This window comes from Hippichthys cyanospilos, chromosome 18, assembly GCF_059441005.1.
Source record: "Hippichthys cyanospilos isolate Australia breed blue-spotted pipefish chromosome 18, RoL_Hcya_1.0, whole genome shotgun sequence".
Taxonomy (NCBI): domain Eukaryota; kingdom Metazoa; phylum Chordata; class Actinopteri; order Syngnathiformes; family Syngnathidae; genus Hippichthys; species Hippichthys cyanospilos.
The window spans coordinates 8,383,822-8,401,017 of NC_142386.1; the positions used below are offsets into that span (position 1 = coordinate 8,383,822).

Sequence of the window (17,196 nt, forward strand, 5' to 3'; positions counted from 1 at the left end):
TACGACCATTTAATGTATTCCTCTTTAATGAAAAACATTCTAAATCTTACACACTGTCCCTTTAAAGAACGAATATATATATATATATATATATATATATATATATATATATATATATATATATATATATATATATATATATATATATATAAACATGTAAACACCTAATATATTCACATGCTGTGTAAATGTATACACATATATGCACATATCAATGATGCATGGAAACATTCTAAAATGTTAGTTTTCCATGAAACATGATTATTTTGATGAATCAAAACTTTGTATTATCTATTTATATTTTTTTAGTTTTGGGTGTCCTTCAGTTATATAAACATATTCTTGTAAATGTGCATATGTGAGTGGTTGTGTGGTTGCTTTTCTTGGCACTTCCAGCTGAAGTCAAATGTGGTGTGCGTGGGCTTGTGCACAGCTGGTCAATACATCCTCATTTTGTGCACTTACAACTCACTAATGCTCTCTGATATTCTCCAGGGCGGGTCCCCCCCCCACCCCCGACCCCACCCCCCCTTGTCTTGTCTGTGCCAGCATCTTCGGACACAATACGCATCCAAGTCCACAGCAGACCCAACGGTGATCCCATTGTGTCTGATTGATTTTTTTTTTTTTTAATGTGAATAAAAATCCGGGAAGGTGAACCTCAGATCCCTGTGGTGAGTCAATTCACATCTTTATTCCAAAACATTTAAATACCTTCCTGAGATCTGGAAGTAATGCGTGACATGGCATGGACAGAAAGACGTTTGTGTTGATTTCTGGACATGTTGTGCATGTGATCCTATTTAGCGACAGTCCATATTATTAAACTGGTCTTTTTTTTTTCCCTTTTCAAAAAAAGCAACATCTTTAGATAGAATTGTCATAATATTGAGTCGCCATTTATCTTTATATTGGATTCCATTTGTTTTCTTTTAGAGTTCACAGTTACTGTATTGTATGAATGAATGAACAGCAATAACAGGACACACAAGTCGGGCAAAACAAATCTGGTCCGAAGTGCATTTATGGCTTATGAATGAACATGGACATTTTAATAGCTTGCTCCATTTAAATCTTGCCTGCTATCATCTTCCTCTAATGCATCTCTCAGTTTCCATGCTGAGTCATCGATTCCTCCATTTTAAAACATAAAACGGGAACAAGAATATTACTTCCCATTATGGTTTACAGAATGCGTTTACATTTTTGGCGAATAACAAATATTTTGCTAGATTTTCTTTTACTCTGTTCATTTAATATGGTAGGGTAGCCGTGTCCTCATCTCAGCAAATGTGTGCTGCAGTCATGGAGAGGTTTTTTTTTTTTTTAAATATATAAACAAACTCTTTGTTAGTCAGTGGCAGACAAACATCACATGTCTGCTGCAGAGGTTATTCCTTGTGGTCATGGTAATCACTGTGCGCTTTTTCCACATTCCACACACACAAATCAACTTCTCATACTTTAAGAATGGCTGAGAATACAATATGCGAAGGCTACTTAATGCAATACAGGTAAACGTGACCTCAGAACTACGAGCTGGATGCGCTGAAATAAATAATGTCGAGACTTCTCAACATTTGAATTTGAAATCTTTTTTTCTCTGTGGTTGTTGCAGACGTCCGGGCGCAGATATGAAAAAGACCGAGAAGCACGCCTTCTCTCTGGAAGCCGACGACAGGACAGAGGCCGAGAAATGTCGAGGCAAATCGCCAAAACAGGATGTTCTGGGTTCTGTTTTGACCGCGGGTCAACAGGCACCCAAAGCCCCGATGGACACAGACTACCAAGAAGAAATGGAGGACACCAAACCTCAAATACGATTCAACCTCAATTTTGACAAGTGAGACTCTGTTTGTGTAAAATACAAAAAAAAAAAAAAAATCCTCACACCAAAAATGTCTCACACAACACAATATAAATTAAAACAAAGAAAACACATCCACATAAATTTTGTATCTGCAGAAAATCTCACTCTGCAATAATCAATTTGCACGTAATAAAAAACATTCATACACACCTGAAAATTAGCATTATGACAAACTTTACACACAATAAAATGAAAGAAAATCACAAAAAACTCTCAAACATCCAAAACATCTCACACACGTAAAAAAACTCTCAGTACAATAACAAAAAACACAAAATCCTTACTCTCACACAAATGTGTCATACAAAAAAAACTCAAATGAAAAACCGACAAAAAAATCACAAAAAACTCTCCTACAACAAAAAAAATGACTAAACTCTCCAACACAAGAAAAACTCTCACAAAAACCGTCACACACTAAAACATACATCTCACCCAGAACCTTTTACCACCCACCAAAAAAACTCACTCCACCAAAATATCACTCATTCAAAAACAACACATGAAAAAAACCTTCATACTAACTAACATATTGCTTTCACACAAAATAAAAACTCTCATACATACTAGGAAATCTCACACTTGAAACAAAAACTCACAGACCCCAAACATTCTCACATCACTTTCACACTCCACAGAAAAATGCCTAAAAAAATTCTCACATCTCACACACCTTACAAAAAACTCACACACATTATCATTCACACACACTTAAACAAAAATACTCTCACATATCTTAACCCTCTCACACCAACTAAATAACTAAATAACAGCTCCTACAGACACAAAGCAACACACAGATAGATAGATAGATAGATAGATAGATAGATAGATAGATAGATAGATAGATAGATGGATGGATGGATGGATGGATGGATGGATGGATGGATGGATGGATGGATGGATGGATGGATGGATGGATGGATAGATAGATAGATAGATAGATAGATAGATAGATAGATAGATAGATAGATAGATAGATAGATAGATAGATAGATAGATAGATAGATAGATAGATACATAGATAGAAAGACAGATCACTCGCAATGCTCACGTTATGGTCCAATGTGCTTCCAGGGGGATCCGAGGCGTAGATCAGGACAACGCCAAAAGAAACAGTCAGACCTTTGACATCGACAGGCTCTTTGAAGCGGCGGCCAGCGGTGATGTCAGCAGACTGGAAGGCCTGCCGCAGTACCTGCACCAAAACATGAAGAAACTCACGGACTCTCTATGTGAGTGTCTCTACTAACCAAATCGGAAAACACAGATGCCAACTCTTGAATTATGAACTTGAGCGGGTTTTGCCGCGCAGATCAGTCGTACGGTAAAACTGCCCTGATGAAGGCCCTCCTGCACCTCCGAGACGGCAAGAACCCCGCTGTTGAATTGTTGTTGGACGTCGCAGAGAGGTCGGGAGACATTAAAGAATTTGTCAATGCGGCTTACACCGACAGTTATTATAAAGGTACGTCTATCCATATATTATCTGTATTGATCAGGGTCAAGATGCCATATAAATAAATATATATATATATATATATATATATATATATATATATATATATATACACACACACACACACACACACACGTGTCTGTATTTGACTGGACAGGGCAAACAGCACTGCACATCGCAATTGAGCGGAGGAGCCTGAGTTACGTCAAGCTTCTGCTCAGTAAAGGAGCCGACGTCCACGCTAGAGCCTCTGGGAAATTCTTCCAGCCGCATAAAGGCCCCAACTTCTACTTTGGTGAGTGCATCGCAGGAGCACCCCCTTTTGGATCCTCAAGATAGGTCAGGAGAAAGTAAGCTGCATGAAGCACTTGCAAAAACAAAAATCACTGTTGCTTTGTGAAGCTTAATTTTCTCACGGGTGATGGACAAACGAAGCTTCATGAAGCATGCAACAATTTTTTATTTTTTACTCTAAATGACACGCTTGCTTTAAAGATGTGGTGGAATTGTAAATTTGCTATTGTTTTCTTTTTAAACTAGGAAAACCCTCTAAGAAAAATAAATGATTGATGAAGCTTCATATGTCCTTCACAGACAAAGCGATCATTTTTTTACTCCTCTAAATGGCACTTTTAGTTTATACTTTTAGCTGCAGTGGGAATTTAATCACTTTTTTGCAATACCCCTTATCTTTTAATTAAAAAAAAAAACATCTAGGGAAGGAAATAAAATCATCATGAGTTTCATAAAGCTTCAATTGTCCAACACTGGTGAGAAAATATTAGGCTTTAAACACCCCTCCACTGATCTTTGTTTTGTTTGTCTAAACGCAGATCTGGATCTCACTGCCATTGGTTTAATATACATTTAATCAAAAATACTTGGTGGTATCGGTTACTTGATATCTGTGCTCACGCAAGAGTCGAGTACTCATTCAAAACATCCCTAGCATTTGTCAAAACACCCTAAAAATCAAGCATTTTGCCCAATCTTACTTTTTGTCCCCAAGGAGAGCTTCCTCTGTCCCTGGCAGCGTGCACCAACCAGCCGGACGTGGTGGAGCTCCTCTTGGACAACGAGTACCAGCAAGCCTACGCCAATGCACCAGATTCTCATGGCAACACGGTGCTGCACGCCCTGGTGGTGGTGGCCGACAATACCAAGGAGAACACCGACTTATTCATTACAAGCATGTACGACCGCATCCTGACCGTCACGGCTCGGCTGAGGCCCAAACTCCACTTGGAGGAAGTTGAAAACAACGACGGCCTGACGCCTCTCAAACTGGCTGCCAAGACCGGAAAAAGCGGGGTAAGGCCCAGTGGTCACAACACTCAAGAAATCAAAATTAATTGCAAGATGTATTGCTTTCATGTACAGGAGCTAAATAAAGCAAACCAAAGTATCTGCATATGATGCAATACATTTCTAGATCACATTGTAAGACTTTGCTATAAAATATGATCCGGTGGTAAACTATATTTGTGATAGAGTATGCTATTCTAAAAGTAAATATAGTAATAATAATAATTATAATAGTTATTGTTGTAATTATCATCGTTATCAGCATGATGTATCATTAACAATAACATTGAATAAAATAATAATAAAGTAATAACTTTTAAAAAATTACAGTAGCTACCTATTGGCAGCATCCTTGTAAAATAATGTCATTGCAGGAAAATGATATATTTTTGGGGAATTCTGTTCCAGAAATTTCAAACCCATCCACGGCTAAGATTTTAGCCACAGGTGCGCCTACTCAACGGCTAGTTTAACGAGCTCATTTGAATGCAGACTCACCTGTGGCTAAAACCGAACTGTGGTATGGATTTGATTTTGGAGACCTGAATTTTCCAACTTCGGTGAGTAGATTACGGTATATTAACAAACTTGTTGCGTGTGGCTTTGCAGCTTTTTGCACACATCCTGAAGCGCGAGTTCCAAGAGCGCCACACTAAACATTTATCTCGAAAATTCACCGAGTGGGTCTACGGGCCAGTCCAGAGCTCCTTGTACGACTTAGCCTCGGTGGACTCCGCGGATAACAACTCGGCCCTGGAAATCCTGGTCTACGGCAGTGACATCCCTGTGAGTACTTTGTTACAGTGCATCCGTGCAGATTTTGGACTCATTGTTGTCTGCGTGATCCCAGAACCGCCATGAAATGCTCCAGACGGAACCTTTGCGCCAGCTGCTGGAGGACAAGTGGAAGAAGTTTGCAGGTCGAATATTTTGTTTGAACTTTCTGGTTTACTTCGGGTACCTGATCGTCTTCACTGCGGTGGCCTACAACAAGAAGGATGGAAAGGTGGTTGAAGGCGTTGTTCTGTTGTTTCATCTTCGGGACCAATCGTGTTCATGATTTGTTATTGTTTTTAGACGCCATTCCCCGTGGAGCACACCACTTCGGGTTATTTGTATATTTCAGGGCAGCTACTACTAACAGTGGCAAACTGTTACTTCTTCTTCATGGGGGTACGTCATTTTTGCATTTGCATTTTTTGTGCATGTGCTGCTTCAACCAGTTTGATCATCAAAACTTTTTTGTATGTGCAGTTATTAGATATGAAGAGGAAACGACCAAAGCTGCAGACCTTGCTGATCGATGGATATTATGATATTCTTTTGTAAGTAACACTCATCCAATGCACATGATCATTTATGGTAACATTATTAACGATTCCTACGCCTCATGGGGCTTTTCGTGAATTAGGTACACTGCTTATGGTTTTGTTCTACGTTTTGTTTACATGGGGACAGTTTGTGAGGTTCCACTTTCTATCTTTGCTTTTGCGCACGAACAAGAAGCAAATCATAAGAAAGCTGCAGTGAAACCTGACCTATTAAAAAAAAATCACAGACGCCCTCGTGTGGTGTATTAGTGTACTAACATAATAACGACCGTCACGTGACCGAAACGCCTCATGTAAACAAACACGCTTCAGGTCACTCATGTAATTTAACAAGTAGCAAATTGGTGAAGTGAAATCCCGATTAGTCTATTTTTAAAAATAAAATCTCATAAGTAAAAAAACAAACAAACAAAAGGTGCTGTCTTTATTTTTGTCGACATTTGTTTACTTCGGTATTTTTGAACATTTTTCTTTTTTTTCGTGTTTTGTGTTTCGCCAGTTACCTTTGTATGATAAAAATAATTTCGTTATTTTTCCAAATTCAGTATATTTCATGCAAACCTTAGAATGGGATAGTATTCAGAATTAGCTAGCCACAAGCAAACACCCAAAACAAAATAATAACAAAACAAACCCCAAAAACAAGTGTGATTGGTACATATTTGACCTCTGTAATGTCATCAATCGACAGCAAGTGACAACATGTCTGACACCTGAAATGGATAAAAATGGATGCATTTTGCTGCTTAATTCCTATTCCAGAAACGCAATATCAATCCGAATGTTGCATTTAGACGAGAGGTGTAGATGTAATATATTATTGTAAAGAACATTTTTGTTTATTTGACTTCAGTTTTGTGCAGGCCATCCTCTTCCTGGCCGCAGCCATCCTCTATATCTGTGGAAGACAGGAGTACCTGGGCTTCCTGGTGCTATGTCTTGCTCTCAGCTGGGTCAACTTGCTTTATTTCGCCCGGGGTAGTAAACACATGGGCATCTACAGCGTCATGATACAAAAGGTACTGTAGTTCTGCAAACCTCCTGGTTTTGGATACTTGGGGCGCTTTACGGCATTTCCTTTTTTGCAGATGATCCTCAGTGATATCCTCCGTTTCCTTTTTGTCTACGTCGTTTTCCTCTTTGGATTCTCAGCAGGTAGGTCTACTTGTCTTCCGTTTTCTTTTTGGGAATAAAACTTTTGTTTTGATGAGCACTTAGGGCTACAATATTACTGTATTTTAATATTGTTGGTGATGCAGAATCTGGTTTAAGTGGGCTGGTATGCAACGCTATTTCTGAATTTTATCCTCTTGCATCCTGGGACTAAATGTCTTAAAAACTACGTGAAGAGACTTCACCAGCCCGCATAGGACCCTCTCTTGCTCCTATTTCTCTCCTGCGCTTTACCGTACTCATGCGATTCCCTCATTAATATGTGTAACACTTATTCTTAAAAAAAAAAAAAGCTAATTAATAAAAAGACAAGTTAATTACGTCCTCAGGCACAATTATGGAGCAAGTCAAAATTGTTGACAGCTAGCTGCTAAGAATGTTGAGTACAATCAGTGTTTATTTAAAAAAAATGTTTTACAATAAATTAAAAAGCATAAAAAAGCTAGTCTATTGAACGTCTCTTTTTAGTGAATGTTTTATGAATAAAAACCTCCCATTAAAGAGTCAAAACTCCCATCTCTAGTGATGATGTCTAGCTATGCGCATGAGACATGATATGCATTCAAATACACTCGGACATTTCAAACTCAGACATAATTGATTTATTTCTTCTAGATTTATTAATTAATTAACGTAATGATCTAATGTTACCCAGAATTTTTTTTTTTTTTTTTTTGTAGAACAGCTCTGCTACTTTTTGTTGATCATTTTTTATGGACACGTTTTTAATAATAATTAAGTTAATGATTTATTTTTGTGAACACATCTCTACTGTAATCCAAAAAAGGACAATTTATGTTTAATATTTTCTGTGGACAAATTTATTTATAATGATTTCTTTTTGAGAACAGGTCTGGCACCTTATGTTGATTTTTAATTTTTTTTTATGGACAAATATTTAGTAATACTTAATATTGTCCGCAATGCATGGTTGACATTGGGTCATTTGTCACAGCCGTGGTCACGCTGCTCATTGAGCCCCCTGTGAGAAACGAAAGCAGTAAGAGGGGTCGCCTCTTCGGACCGCTATATCCCGAGTCGGAATGCATCAAGCCCACCTTCCAAAACATCTCCTACACCACGCTCCAGCTCTTCAAGTTCACTATCGGCATGGGTGACATGGAGTTCACCGATCACTACCAGTACAAGGAGGTCTTCTATGTGCTGCTCATCTTCTACATCATCCTCACTTACATCCTGCTGCTGAACATGCTCATCGCCCTTATGAACCGCACTGTGGAGAAGATCACCCTGGAGAGCACCAGCATCTGGAAGCTACAGGTCAGTTTTACTGTTGGTGGCTGCAGCAGCTCTAGTTTGACTTTTTTTTTTTTTTCCCCCAGAGGGCCATCACCATCCTGGATATGGAGAAAAGGCTGCCCTTCTTTTTGAGGAAGAGGCTTCGCTGTGGGGTGGACAAAAATCTGGGCACATCTTGTGAACAAGATCTGCGCCGCTGTTTCAGGTCAGCAACATTTCTGTGATGGAGAACCTTGAATGCACTGATGGGGCAGAAGCACAATATTAATCAGAATGCCCCATTTACATGAGTAAGGGGGCATGAAACATATTTCTAAAACAGAGGTTGGCATTTTTCTTTTTTTTTTTTTTTTTTTTGCTGGTCTGTTATTGTGTGTGTGTTTTTTTAAGTGTACCATAACAGCAATCATTGGTCCGTTAATGCTATCAGCCAAATATTAATTATGCTTTTGTTTTCTCTTACGTCGTTACCCACCGTCATCACTTCTGTAGCTCCCACCCATCCTCCCCCAAAACAAAACATTGAAACCTCCCCCTAAAAAAAAAATAAATAATAATAATCGCTACAGCTTAACCAAAAACAAAACCAATTCTAAACCTTACAGTCTTCATTTCAGTCACTCACCCCAATAAGGTAGACAAAACTTATAAGATGAAAAAACTACTTCCACACCACAACGCCTAGCGTGGGGCATCATAGCAAATAGTAGCAAATAATGTCATCACTTGCAACAATGAATGAATCGAAACTTACTGTTAGCTGGCTGTCTCCTGCCATACAATATCTTCTTTCAACGTCCTCTGTGTTTTATTTTTTTGTCCGCATTGTATCATGTAATACATAGTCTTCGTCAGTGCCGGCAGACTGCCCACCTCCGCTTTAAAAACTAACCGCTAACTAAAGCATGCCTTGCTGTCATATCAGAGTGGAGGAAGTTAACTGGAACAAATGGAACGTCCACAAGGGCAAAATTCATGAGGAACCTTGCTACTGGGATCGAAGGCGGCGAATGACGTCTGAGTCAGACAGCCCGCCGCCGACTCAGACAAACAGAGGTGAGTATAATAAACAACAAAAACGCATAAGTGATTCAAAACCAGCGCAGAGAACTAATTTCACTTGATGGGTTCAAACACTGACAACAAATTGAGTATCTTTGTTCATCTATGCCGGTGACCTAAAGGTCAAGAAATTCCAGCTATTTACTCATTATAAGCTCCAAGTCATAAAAAAATCAACATCATATCAATAAAGATGTGTGAAGATGTGAAGAATTTAAATTATAAAGAAAGAAATTCAGCATAAACATTTTTTTTTGCATAGATAGGCAATGCATCACTAAAGTGACAAGTTGCTGACAGAACGTCCACCTTTGGCAAGCGCCTTCGCATTTTTGATGAGTACTTCATGACACGAAGCAAAAAATAAATAAATAAAAATACACAGGCTGAGTGTCAGTACAGATGGTCCTTCTTATTTCATATATTTTTATGATGGTTCACACCATAAAGCACTAGCAAAAGTGTGGAAGCGTGACTTACCAAAAAAATCCATCAAAATTTCTTCATAACATCAATGACTTTATATTCTATTATTCTCAATAATTGCTTAGAGGGTGTATGCAATCTTTTGACTTTTACTGCCGTGAAACCATTCTTATGTCTTCCATGTTTGTCGGCTCAATAAAAGTGGCCAAACTGTCATAAATGATCGACTGGTTTCATCTCCTGCAGTTCTTCTTTGTTCCACAGGGAGGAGCTGGAGAGGCTTGTTTACAGAGAGCAGAAGGGGGACACGGTCCACCGAGATGAGCAACTTTCCAGCGTGAACACTCAGGAAATGAACTGATAGGAAATCAGGAACCTTGATTTTTCGTATCTGTAAAATAACAGGAGCTAAAGTTTTAGTGTGCATGTAACAAAACGAGCACAACCTTCAGTAAAAAAATATATATTTATGTTGTATTAGGAATATGATACAGTAGCGCTCACAAAGCTCCATCCCAGCCTGTATGCAAGTTCCATTTCATCACAGCCAGACGCGTTTAATCTAGCACACGCTTGCTTCTACTTTATGTTGCTATTTGGAGGCCGCAGGCCCGGATGAATGGCTCCAGATTGCCGCAACCATTCGTGTGACATACAGTACATCACATTTCAAACTGCGTGCAATACTTGGAACATTTGTCGTGCCATTGTTCCGCTTTGTAAATGAATGCACCGTTAAGTCCCCAAAACAGACTCAGACTCATATGAAAGCATAAATTAGAATTTTATTTTATTATTACAATAATACAAAAAGAGTAGCACAACTCTCACGCGCTTGCTCCTTATCAGTCTTGAAAGATGACAAAAGATAGGCTATGGACCTTCTTCCTTTTCACAGCAATAGAACAAGAGGGGGAAATCTTAAATAGTCAAATCAAGTATTATAAATAGTCACACAACTGCAAAACTGAAGCTTTGAAACTTGGAGGGGGGGGGGGGGGGGTTACAGCTCAGTTAACTACACTGCTAAAATTTACTGTTTAATTAACATATTCCTTTTCTTGCTTCCCATAATGAATCTCTAAGGAATTGCTCTGTCTAGTCAATACAATTTAATTGAAATAAAAAAGACAAAGGGGGGAAGAAAAACAAAACTACCCCCTCCCCAAAACAAACAAAAGCGCTGTGTCTGTGTATCCTTACCATCTTCCTTCTCATTATTTGGGGTTTTCATTAAAACCATGCTCAAGGAAAAGTCCGAGGACCAAACAATTAAGGCTTTTTAGGGGTCGGCAGGTGAACAAAACATGGGCGTCGTCGTGCTCTCACACGCGACCCGGCAACACTCACACAATCATTACAGTTTAAATGTTACAGTAGTCTAGTAGGTAAGCCAGTGTACAATAAAATAAACAATGCGTTTGCTGTTTCAACGTAAATAGTCCGTTTCGTTTCCGTCCGTGTCATCTTGCAAGTGATCAATTTACTCTTCACATCACAATCAGTAGCAACCACGCTTTTGCTCGGGATCCGAAGGCGCTTCGTTTGATCCCGTTGGTAACACTATGCACTCGTCTGTTGCGTTGCCTTTAACCCCAATCAGCTCCACATTCAAGTAATACGTTTGTCGGGGTTACAGAAAAAATGCTTTGCAAAAGAAAATGGCACATCTCCCTAATTCAACGCTCAACATAAAAGCTTTTTTTTTTTTAAAGGGTCCAGCTCATGGAAATCCAACTTTCTGGAGCTTTTACACCAAGTTTCAATGTGTTATTTTCCACCATTGACGCATTTCTACGAATTCCATGCTTATTTTGTGCTCTCCCTACTTGTGAGCAGATAAAACTTGCAAATGACATTTTGATGATGACAGGCCCTGTGTTGTGCCTCCACACCACTCCGGTACCAACCGTGCGAGAGTAAATACACACCCACCTTATCGGAGGGGAGGTTCTTGTTTTTTTTTAACTCTTGGTTGCATTTTGGGGGTTGGGAAGGCGAGATTTTGAGCCAAGGCATGTAAACAAAGTTTCATTTATTAGTTACATAGGTGTTTTACTGCAGAATGTTTTGTTTGCGAGCACACTCAATGCTGTAGAACATAATTCACCTGGAACTGTCATTATGAGTAGTGGTTTCCCAGTGGACCGATTTGATATGAGGAGCGGGTGTTGCTGTGTGAAGTCTCTCATTTGCTTTGTTGGCACTCAGTTTCACTGTCAGTAAAATATGTGCAAGTTTTTTTTTGGCTTCTTCATTCGCTCCGCCTCCTACTAGTGATGGCTAAAACGTTAGCTTATTGAACTGTAGTATTAGCGCAGCAACACGGTGAGAGGCAACGAGATGTTTCACTTCCTGATTAAGTACCAAAAGAAACACAGGTTTTTGACAAGAAATCAAATCGCCAATGTGCCAAAGTTAAGAGTGAATTATTTATATGCATATATTAAACTGTGTAAAGTTTGAAATCTCATGATATGGGCCCTTTAATCCAACAGTGTTCTGACTTGGTTTTATTTATGATGAGCGCTGTATAAAGTCTTTGTTTACGCTTATGACCTTTCTGTTTCAAACTTCACAACCTCTCAACAGTTTTTTTTTTAAACACCTGAATTCATTGCAGCATTTGAGGCAGGACAGAGCACGTTGCCACGGAAACACATACGCTCCCTGCTGGGTCCTTGCTATGTACAAACAACCTGATTGCATGTGTCTGTAGGCGACAGCAAGGAATCAAGTTTCAATAGTCCTATTACACAAATAAATAATTACATCTGAAAATAGTAAAAAGCTCTGCGTACACACACAAAACACACACACACACACACACACACGTTTCTGGCTGTGGTTATTACACACAGAAAAAGTCATTGGGAGCCAGCTCACCCAACAAATGTTGTGGCCCCTTATTTTCAGTGAGGACTTGACTTTTGTCTAATTTGCGCTCCAGACACTCTTACAAACGTGCAAAGTGGGGAGAAAAAAAACTAAAAAACACAGGATCTGTTGAGACCCAGGCACACACGTGTATGGTGGAGCTAAAAGCAGGAATGATACACAGTGGGGAACAGGATTCCTAAGTGTTCCAAGTAGAAGCATTCGTTAAACAAAAAAGGAAAAACAACAATTGATCACTTGCAAGATCGATCAAAAAGAGAAAAAAAAACTACTGTTCATGAATTAAATATATTCATTTACCCTCTTTAAGATTTGCAGTTTTGTCAAGTTATGTTTTCTTAAGACTAAACAGGGGAAGGGAAGGGGGGGGGGGCTGATAACTTGCGGAGACAAGGCCATAGCTTATCTGTACCCTGGATGCTGGATGAGAGCGCTTCGACCATCGGCGACCTCCGGCCCCACCCTGCTCACGGGGGGCCTGTGCATCTTGCCCATTAACCCGAGATTGTGATCGCGGAAGTAGGGCGTCTGGAAGTCCCCGCCCACGTAATCTGCCGTGTGCATCAGATTAGTCTGGGCAGAGGAGCCGGCCGGTAGCCTGTAATGGGGGGCCCCCGGGGGCCCGCATTCGAGTGCGCCGCACCCCACCGGGCCCGCCCCGTGGAACGGCGCGGCTACGTCCTGAGAGCCCGAGCTGTCACTGTTGGGGGTGGGAAGGATGCCGCTGTTCCAAACGTGGGACTGGAAGTAGTGACCGTTTGGGTAGTGGGCCAAGGGGCCCGTCACGCCGCCGTTGACGGGCGGGGAGGGGGTGGGCCTCTCCATGGGGGGTTTCAGCATGTACGGCTGCCCCACGCACAGGTCTGCGGGGTAGCCCAGGGCCTTCAAGTGGAAGGCGGCTTCCCTGCTAGGTTGCTTGCAACCGTTGGGGACGGGGCCCGCGTGGCTCAACTGATTCCACGAGCGCATCTTCTGCTGTTGCAACTGCTGATTGGCTTTCGGGCGCAGAAGCTGCTGCGGGTGCTGTTGCTGCTTGAGATCCGCGTGGCTAGAAGGCAAGTGGTTGACGCTCGCGTTGGCTAAAGGGTGGCCTTTCTCCGGAGGGCCCAGGACGCAGTCGTGCGGGGGGAAGTTGTGCGCGGACGCCCGGGAGCAAGCGCTGATGAGCAGGTTGCGGCTGATGGGGCTGGGGTTGGCGATCTGGCCCTCGCACATGGAGGCCGAGCCGGCGCCTTGGGCCCGGGCTTGGCAGAACTGGTTGATCTGGTGCACGATGGTGCTCAGGTCGGGCTGGCGGCCCTGCTGCAGCCCCGCCGCCGCCGCCATAGGAAGTGGAATGGTTGAGGTAGAGACGGTCACGTTAGGTGGGGCGTCGCCGTCCGGCAGCTTTCTGCTCCCCTGGGGCGGCGGCGGCGGATGGAGGTTCTGCTGCTGCTGCTGCTGCTGCTGCTGCTGGAGGAGGAGAGCGGAGGGGATCTGCGGGTGGCCGAGGGCCGGGTGCTGAGAGACAGTCTGCAGTCTGGGCGGGCCCTGAGAGTGCTGGGCCACGGGGAGAGCGTGTCTGAGGCTCTGCTGCTGAGCCAGTGGCATCTGAGGTGCATCCTGGGGTGGCAGGGCTAAGCTCTGCTGAGGTTGGGGAAGGCCGGGCAGAGTCGCGTGGCGGTGGTTTAAAGTGCTGGTTGAAGTCACTTGGTACGGGCCCCTCAGGTGGTTCATGATGACTTCGGGGTGCAAGCGGGCCTGGCCCCCGGCGAAATCTTTCAGGACGCCCTTGACGGCGGGCACCTTGACGATGGCCAGGAGGCCGGTCTTGCCGCCGGCCTGGGAGGAAGGGTAAGGGCTGTAGCGCTGGCCCGATGTGTCCAGCCCGTTGACGGTACGCCTGACGTGATTCCGCTGCGGGACCTTGACGCTGTTGGGGAAGATTTTGATGGTGAGGGGGTTGTTGGCGACTTTCTTAGCATAGGCATCCAATTCTGCAGGAGTTGGGAAGGGAGTGGATCTCATCCTTTGTGTGGTGTCCCCTAAGGCAAAAAATACACATCGGTAAATTATTGCTTTGAAATGCAGCAATTGGTTGATAATTCATGCTGATAATCGGTTCGGTAATTAAACCGGGGGAGCCCAAACACATGCCTATTCATATTTATTTTTTATGAAAGGATGTTTTATGGAGCAAAACAGCAAGAAAATTATACCCCAAAATTTGCTCGACCTATTCTTTCATGAAGTAATGCAAAATTATATATATTTTTTTAAATTCGATCAATCAATGTATCAAACAAAATCGAAAGAACAATCGCATATTGGTATTGTTAGCCGCAGCCCCACTTTACTCATCCCACATATTTAGGCAGATCTTGTCCTTCTTGTTTGCTTGCCCTTCTTCTTTTTGTCACCCATTCCGAGTGACAGATAAACAAAGCAACAGTCGTGGGTGAAAAATAACCTCTTTGGGGCCGCGGCAAAGACGATCCCCCGCGGTTGCGTCGGGGAGAAGGAAAACAACGCGGCGAGCGCGACATGACAGCAGACGAGTAATCAGACACAGTCTCTGATCTGCGGGGAGACTTTGCTGGCTCCAGCTAGCAGACATTTGTTACACCTGCTAAGCATCCGGGCTAAATTTAACCTCTCTAAATGACAGTGTGAACATGATGGTGTTTGTACGTGACTGAGTGTGAAGGTGCTTTATGAGCTCATTTTTATTGGCGGAAAAAAAAAAAACTATTGATGTTAGCTAATGTGTTAGAGCCTCATTTATACTGTTTTCTGTTTATATTCTTAATGTCAAAGGTTAAGAAACAGCGACATAAACAAGATGTGCGTTCTTATTAGAACAGGAAGAAAAAGAAAAAGAACAGGAAGTTATTGACCTCATTGTAGCTCACTCTAAGCTCCACTAAAGTTTACCCATGAAATATTGCTGAGGCATATTGTGTGACTTTGACGACACTTTTACACATGGGATGTACATTAAACACTATGTATGTGTGAAATAGTGTTTGTTGACATTAAATCTTAACCGCTAGTGCGCTAATCCTAATCGCCATTGCTAACCGGTTAGCACAAGCAAATTCTGTTGCAGTGTAGCGATCCCAGGTAACATCGCTCTGGCAAACTGCAGTGCAAAATGAAGCACTGTGATCGGCATTTAACCGTTTAAGTGTACCATGGTAAATTGAACCAAAGTCACTTTACGTTTATTACTATTAGCCTGGCCTATTCAGTTAATGTAAAGTGGATAGCAATAGCAATTTACACCAAGTTGATGGAGCGGCAATGTGAATTGTCTCAGTTGCTGGCAGCATGCCGTGCTTTCATACGGCCTTGGCTGTTCCACTCAACCTCCCGGTGAGCTGACTAGGCTTGAGGGATGAGGCGCGGGGGCCGAACTCGGAGCTCGGAACCGTCTGCACTGAGCGACCGTGCCAACTGGCTAATTAATTCCCTTTTTATTTGGGAATGGAAAACAATGGGCAGCAATGTGCGGGGCCTGGCACAAGGGGGGGCGGGAGGAGGCGGGCCGCTGGGACTTATGTGTCCAGGCTGCCGATGGCGGCCTCATTAAAGCCGGGGTCCGGGCCAAGGCGCTAGAGCCGACACCGGCCGCCACGTAGGCCTAATGCGTGTCACTGAATAAATGCCAGCGTGAGCAAACGCAGACTGACGGACACACAAGTGCGCGCGAGGCGAGGATGGACTTCACCTGTCAACCGCTGCTAATGATAAATGGCCTTTGTGACTTCAAAGCTGACTGCAGAAAGACACAATGGTATTCACATTATTCACAGTGTCAACATACACCACATGCCAGACTTGCCAATAAACCCAATTTGGACAAGTCAAACAGCAAACAGCCATTGTCACGACAGTCTTTTTCATGATATTTTGGTTGTGTCAGAAGAGTATTCTGGGAACCAAAAAAGAAAGTGTTGCTTTGTTTTGGAATATCTTCATATTTACCCCTCCTATTCTTGGTATGTAACTACGAGTCTGGCCCGTGAAGAGCAAAGATCCACATAATTGATGCCCACTTAAATGCATTGGGAGAAAAAAAAGTTATTTAATTCATTATAAATGTTTTTACTGATCGATAATCAGTATTTTTTGTCTTCCAAAATTAGGCATGCCTTCATTAAGAAACCGGATTAAACAGTCCAGTGTCACATCCTGGTCAGGCGCTCGGCTTTGTCGTTACAAAAGAAAACGATGACCAATCCGTTCAAATGCAAATGTGATGATGCAATGCTACCGCAGCGAAGCACACCTGCAACAAAACCGAAGACAATTTGCAGAAGATTAATAGTGCTGTCAAGGGACTGAAAATTTTAACTATTTCATCAAAAAAGTTTTCAAAAATTAATCACAACTTTCTACAAAGCTGGTTAAAGATATTTACTTGTGTAAAA

The 17,196-nt window shown here is 42.0% G+C and overlaps 2 protein-coding genes across 3 annotated transcripts in view; one reads left to right on the top strand and one right to left on the bottom strand.

The window, feature by feature from the left end:
- Positions 1-187: 187 nt before the first annotated feature.
- trpv1 (transient receptor potential cation channel, subfamily V, member 1) lies at positions 188-12,441 on the top strand. Its single transcript, XM_088441247.1, has 16 exons — positions 188-674; positions 1,619-1,843; positions 2,948-3,105; positions 3,186-3,338; positions 3,487-3,624; positions 4,339-4,640; positions 5,244-5,420; positions 5,485-5,640; positions 5,712-5,807; positions 5,889-5,959; positions 6,819-6,984; positions 7,054-7,120; positions 8,094-8,419; positions 8,482-8,603; positions 9,324-9,454; positions 10,151-12,441. The coding sequence occupies exons 2-16, from the start codon at positions 1,635-1,637 to the stop codon at positions 10,225-10,227; spliced, it is 2,349 nt and encodes a 782-aa protein (XP_088297373.1). The 5' UTR covers positions 188-674; positions 1,619-1,634; the 3' UTR covers positions 10,228-12,441.
- Positions 10,652-17,196, bottom strand: part of fam222ba (family with sequence similarity 222 member Ba) — a 35,982-nt gene continuing 29,437 nt past the window's right edge. For both annotated transcript variants that reach the window (XM_088441248.1, XM_088441249.1), the window contains exon 3: positions 10,652-14,808. In XM_088441248.1, coding sequence (XP_088297374.1) covers positions 13,187-14,808 — 1,622 coding nt within the window. In that variant the 3' untranslated portion in view covers positions 10,652-13,186. The remainder of the gene's footprint in view (positions 14,809-17,196) is intronic.